The sequence below is a fragment of the Hydra vulgaris genome, chromosome 14, assembly GCF_038396675.1.
Source record: "Hydra vulgaris chromosome 14, alternate assembly HydraT2T_AEP".
NCBI lineage: Eukaryota > Metazoa > Cnidaria > Hydrozoa > Anthoathecata > Hydridae > Hydra > Hydra vulgaris.
The window spans coordinates 28,718,378-28,725,000 of record NC_088933.1 but is presented as its reverse complement, the minus strand read 5'-3'; the positions used below and the strand labels follow the sequence as shown (position 1 = coordinate 28,725,000).

Here is a 6,623-nt window from a genome sequence, read left to right as displayed (position 1 = left end):
TATATATATATATATATATATATATATATATATATATATATATATATATAATATATATATATATATATATATATATATATATATATATATATACATATATATATATATATATATATATATATATATATATATATATATATATATTACATATCAATGTGAAATAATATCTTTTATTTATAACTGTAAAAATTTGTTTCAGAGTGAGTTGTTCAAACTTGACATGTTAATATGCTGTATTGTTGCAAATTTCCATTGGACACTTACAGTATGTAAAAATACTTAATTATTTTTAAAATGATAATTTATTCCTAAAACTTATATAGAAAGGTATTTTTTATCATGCCCATACCGCCAAGGGGGGAAGAGGTATCGTTGGTAGCGCTGGACCTTCCTTTCTTACTAAATCTCTTTGTTTCACGCAAGTTTTATCAAGAAAGATTTTTATTTGCTATTCTGAACTACTCTTTTTTTTAAAACAACCCCCCTATAAATTTTCCCAGTACAGACCTGTTTATGGTACAGTATATAATATAAGATTTAGTAAGCAATATTTTTTTGCTACTTTTATCCACAAAATACATTGTTCTTTTAAAAACCTTTCTAGTATATGCAATACTTTAACTTAAAATACCATTATTACAAACTAGCCACATAATTAAAATATAATTTTGGTAAATAATTTTGCTTAGATAATCAATCCTAGGGACAGAACGATTCATTATATGAACCCTATGGGTAAACATAAAAGTGCTGTTATAAGAGAAGAAATAAAATGGAAGTATGATACTCAAATGAAGTTGCTTGTTTTTTATGAATTTAGATTATATGTTTTTCATTTAATAAATATAATTCTATCTTAGTAGTTACTTGTCACAGAGATATGGTGTAAACACAAAATTCAAAATATATACATCCATGCATGCAAAACAGGATGACAGTGTATCATGTGGAGTGTTTTGTCTGAAGGCAAGCTAATTCTTTTAGTTATTATGTAAATAAGATTAAATTATATGCAGTCCAGGCTCATCTTATATTTCTTTATACTTTTGTCTATTTTTTTTAAGTTTTTGCTTATTTTTTTAAAACCATGTATTAAGCTCTTAACTATAAACTTCAATTCTAAAATTTTAATACTCTCAATTTTTAAACAATTTACTATCGCTATATAATAAATTATTTACAAACATGGGGCGCCTATAAAGTGTGTAAGCAAATAAACCACGAATTTTGAATTCTCCCTCCTCCTTTGTACACAATGTATACTTTTATTGATTCTTACCTCTCTGTGTACATACATACAACATTCCAAAATCAATAACCCTTTCCTGCTAAATTTCAAAACATTAAAAACAAATTAAAGACTTTAAAAAAATAAATTTTTCTAAAAATCAAACAATATTAAACTTTTTGTTAATTCCACATTTTTCTGTATTTAATGTCAATTTAAAATGGCATTTAAAGACAGACAGTCAAGTAAAAGGCAGAGGAAAAATACACATTCTTTTATTAAAAATAAGAATCAGGTTTACGGAAAAACTTGTAAGTAAGGCACCCAAACATGTACATAAGGTTATCTTTAACACCCTTTCTCTTTACAAAACTGTATGCGTTTGGGCAATCCCACATTCATGTTTATGTACTTTATAGACACCCCCTTGCTTTTTTCATTTCAAACAATCATGCAAATAAAGATATTTTAAAAGTATATACATAATGAAAAGAAAAAATTAAAATATATTATAAAACCCTTATTGTGTAGTTTGCTGAAAATGTTATAAATGGGGAAGAGCTGGTACATTGTTTTCCAGTTGAAGAAGTGAATAACTATAGAGAAAGAGTGGTACAGTTGCTTTTAGATGAAGGAGGTTTGGTTATAGTAATATTTACAAAAAATTTACGATAGAATAAAAATAAACAAAAACATTAAATTATTCAAGCTTAAATTATTAGGTCAAAAATGCTGGTACAATACAGTGTGTCGCATTTGTGGAAACATAAAAGGTCCAAAAACAAGAAAAAAGCAGAAGTTAGATGAATGGGTGATAAAATCTTTGTTCCACTAATTTTTTATTATTATGTTTCAATTAGGGAAAGAATTATAAAAAAAAGATGTTTTTTATAGATAAAATGTGATATTTGCATTCCGAATAGATGGTATCATATAGAGTGCATAGCCTATGAAACCAAAAACAGCATATCGTTTTGCTGTGGAAACATTCATCTTTAAAAGTATGTTAAGATTTATAAGTATAAAATTTTGAAGATATTATTTATGCACATATATTTACAATTACAATTCCTTTATTAAATCATAACTCTAGGCTTTATTATTATTATTATGATTTCATTTGAGGTCTTTAATACGTTTAATATATATATATAAAGCATAAAACATCAGTAGAAGAAGTACGTTTTCATTTATTTTGTTAAAAATTGTTTCAGATAGTTATACAGAGATATTTGAACTCCTAAAAATTGGAGCTATTTTTCAACTTGAGACAGAAGAAGTCTTTGTACTACAAAGAAAAACTAATTTTTAGTTTGATTTTGAATTTGTTGTGTTTAAGGAGGTTTTTCAATTTCTTAAAACTAGGTTGGTTTTAAGAAAAAAACTAATTATTATTGTTATTATTACTGTAGATTTTTTAATTTTGGTTTAGATTTTTTTAAACATTTGCTACAGTAAATGATATATTTTAATGAACATAGGTTTAGTATGAACATAGGTTTAGTATATTTGATATGATAAAATATTTGATTGATTTAAATAACTACAACTACACTTTCACTATAGGTTTGGTACATGGCTGAAAATTCTTCAAGCAAAAGAAAAGAATTAAAAAATTTCATAAAATTTTGTATATAAAATGCTTTATTGTAATATATTGGTTTATATAATATGATAACCCTGATAAAGACAAAGTAGACTTTTACCTGTTATCAGCTTCCAAAAAACAAATACCAAAAACTAAATACAATTAGATGTAATACATTAGTATAATTAAGAAAAAATTAACAAAAAGTTTTCAATAATGTTTAAAGAAAATTGTATTATTTTAATAAAAACTAAAAAACCTTGTACACCAATTTCTAAATTAAACGAAGTTAGAAGTGTTGGAGCAATTTTTTACAACCAGATGCTCTTCCTGGCATTGACCGTTTCTTCAGATCAAGACTAACAGTTTTTATTGTGATTTTACAACTAGGAAGATTAAGAACCTAAAATCAAGGAAAAAAAGAAAATTAATTAGCAATTTTAGAAAAATCAAAAATACTTTAGGCCTTGCGATTAAGATAAGCAATGCAAACATCATAAAAGAAAAAAAAGGAAAATAGTTATGTAGAACATAGATAAATTACTGAGCTCTTTTTTTTAATATAATCAAAAACAACAAAACAAACATTTTCAATGTATTTTCTTTCTAAGTATCATAGTTGTATTTGCAGCCTAGAATCTATGAACAGCACATCAACTTAATGAAATTAAAAAATATATTATATACTATCAGTATTAAATGCTTAGAATATCAAACCTTCGTGTACTTTGTTAAAAAAATAACATCCTAGATAGCTGCATTTGTTGCTTAGAATCATAGAATATCACATCCCAGTTAATAAAATTAAGAAACATACTATTATATTTTTAGAATATCACATCGCCCATGTACTTTGTTAAAAAACAACATACTAGATAGTGCTTAGAATGTTAGAATATCACCTCCCCTTAATAAAATTAGGAAATATTGGCATGCTACTATTATATGTGTAGAATATCACATCGCCCTTGTATTTTGTTAAAAAACAACAAACCAAATAGTGCTTAGAATGTAACATCCTCCAAATAGATATATAAAATATTGCATAACATCTGGTTGAAAATATGTAAAATATGTAAAATATTACTAGAAAATCATCAATTTTAGAATTAAAAATTAAATTATAGTTCCATGTCTTGCGGACTTCGTATATACCAACATATTAATAATGAATTTCATTTATGTATTCGTTGCGTTATTATTACAAACAATGAACGTTCTTGAATTATTCGGACGCACTCGGTACCCTACTAAGTTCTATTACTTCAAAACGCATCCTCGTTTTCATTATTTCTACTGGTGCGGTGATATTTTAAGGTGCGGCGATATTCTATTACAGATCGCGTATTGAAAATTCCGTAAAAAATTTTGATTTTTTAACTTTTAGTGTTTTAAAAAGCCGTGAACTCAGTTTTCATGGATCTTAAAAATCAATTAAAGCTAAACTCTTAAAGACTCTTATAACTTACATGTTTAAAATGTTTCCGATAAAGAACAACTGTAAATCTAGCTAGATTTACTACTCTAATATGTATTTTTATTTACTTTGCTAGGTATATACAAATATAGAAAAAGAGAAAGCAAAAACAGGATTCAAATACTTATTATTTTATGACAAAAATTTAAGGAATTTTAAATAAGTTAAATAAAGTACTTTAAATATAAACTACATCAAAATTGAATGTAGTTGATATATATATGTATGTAGTTTTGATGAATAAAGCTACATCAATCAACCAGCTTCATCACACAACGAACTTCTAAAGTGTTTACAAATATACGAATGCATTAATACTAGCGGTATGTTAATTTCAATTTCTAAATTTTATTGGTTGTTTTTAAAACTTAGGCGCATTTTTTTTGTAACGTGAAACTTTACAAACAAGAATGGAAAAACTTAGATTGCAATCTCTGATTTTATATTTCTTTTTATAATAAAATATAGTAATGTTTTGAAAAAAAAATTATTTTATTTTAAAACTTTTTTAAAAGTCCGTTCCTTAACCAGCAAAATTATACGGTACTCGTTGGCTAAATCATAAGTGGAATGCAATGAAAATTGCTTCAGAAAATAATGGTGCATATATTTCTCGTATAAAGTCTCTTAGCTAAACAGATTCTCAGCAGTCAAAAAAAGCCAACTCAAAGGGGTTTTTAAAAATTTGAAAAATTTATCTCATGTAATACATTTATTTGTTTACCTAGATGTTCTTGCACCGTTGAGACGCTTGAGTGTTGGCTTCCAGAAAGATTTTCATGGTCCTGTAAAAGCTGTTTGAAGGGAGCAGCAATTTAATTGGACAATGGAAAAACTTAAAGTTCTGTCAATTAGTTCATTAAGCAATATTTCAACAGAGCGAACTATTTTAACGAACTACAAGAAATTAATTAAAAGTATAGTCGCAAAAGATGGTAATTTTACTTACCAAAACATTCCTCAAAAATATTTTATTAAAACTAATGCATCGGTGCAACACATACTAATATAATGAATAGTTTAACAACTAGTATGGATTTACGCTTCAAAGATATTAAGATATCCCCTTTATTCTGTAATTTAATTTTTCTTTTGCACATTTCTTTTTAGCCAATAAACCCTGTCATTAAATTTGCTGATAAAGAAAACGCAGAAGTGATTTCATACTTTAAAAACCTCCAAAAAAAATGGGGGGGGGGGTGTATAAGTGATGAAATTTTTATTGAGGGGATTGTTTTAAAAAGTTATACATTTCCAATGTTAAAAAAGTTGTTAGGTGAATACTATTTGAAAACGTGGAAAAGAATATTTGCATCAGATATAATTATTGCTGAATGCAGTAATGTGTTAGACGTAATTGAGTTTGTTTTACTTTGTCGATTTACAAACGCTAAAGTAGAACGTATGTTTTCCCTCATTAACTGAATAAAATCGGATTGGAAAAACAATTTATCTTGTGATCGAATTGAATCTTCTTTACGAATAAGCGAAGAAGGATGCAGCATCAAGAAGTTTCACCCTGCCACTGCTTTAGATGCATGGTATAAAGATAAAATTAGTAGACTATCTGCTGCTCCTCATCGCTATCCGGAAAAATGAAAAAAATCGTGCGATGCAAATTGCATAAACCTTTCACTTTTAACACCATCAGATTTAGAAGGAGAAAGTGATAGTGATAACTCCGATGTATAAACTTATTTTGCTATATTTTTAAAAATAAAATTTGCATTGATTGAGTTATTATTGAACTATGTTTTATATTTTAAACTGTCATCGAAACGCACTTTAAAGTCGTATTAACATAAAAGTCATTAAAATTAAAATATATGCGTTTAAAGTTTGGCATAGAAGAATTGTTATTTTTTATATTTGGAGAATTTTAATCCACAGCTTTTTTTTAATGTCATATCCTTTTTATTCATAATATATTACATAAACGAATAATAATATAAATACTTGTTTAATAATCTATTATAAAAGAGACAAGAAAAATGTTGTGGCTTGTAATTAGAAACTATTTTATAATATATATATTTATCTTAACACAATATTTTTATAATTTACATATTTAAGCTTATAAACAAAACTAAAAAAAAGTTAATATAAATTAATCGAATCTAGAAAAATTACAAAACTTCAGAAACGTTTACAAGCATGAACTTCGTGAATCGAAAATTTGTAGAACTGTTAGGAATGGTCCAAAAAAAACGCGCGTTTTCAAGAAAAAAAAAACTTGATGACCAGAAACTTTTACGGATTTCTCAATTCGCAATCACTTAATTCGCCCCTTGATGCGTTATTAAATGAACTCTCAATGGAGTTTGTGGTCC

At 26.2% G+C, this 6,623-nt stretch overlaps 1 protein-coding gene and 1 long non-coding RNA gene across 2 annotated transcripts in view; one reads left to right on the top strand and one right to left on the bottom strand.

Annotated features, from left to right (window-relative positions):
* LOC136090731 (uncharacterized) overlaps positions 1-2,936 on the top strand; it is a 17,346-nt gene extending 14,410 nt beyond the window's left edge. The window contains exons 3-9 of the mRNA XM_065817604.1: positions 200-265; positions 690-778; positions 861-966; positions 1,760-1,865; positions 1,951-2,039; positions 2,123-2,229; positions 2,795-2,936. Coding sequence (XP_065673676.1) covers positions 200-265; positions 690-778; positions 861-966; positions 1,760-1,865; positions 1,951-2,039; positions 2,123-2,227 — 561 coding nt within the window. The 3' untranslated portion in view covers positions 2,228-2,229; positions 2,795-2,936. The remainder of the gene's footprint in view (positions 1-199; positions 266-689; positions 779-860; positions 967-1,759; positions 1,866-1,950; positions 2,040-2,122; positions 2,230-2,794) is intronic.
* LOC136090732 (uncharacterized) overlaps positions 1-4,119 on the bottom strand; it is an 18,768-nt gene extending 14,649 nt beyond the window's left edge. The window contains exons 1-3 of the long non-coding RNA XR_010643671.1: positions 3,811-4,119; positions 3,076-3,219; positions 2,935-2,968 (exon numbers count right to left, since the gene is read on the bottom strand). This is a non-coding gene — a long non-coding RNA (uncharacterized LOC136090732). The remainder of the gene's footprint in view (positions 1-2,934; positions 2,969-3,075; positions 3,220-3,810) is intronic.
* Between the last annotated feature and the right edge of the window lie 2,504 nt (positions 4,120-6,623).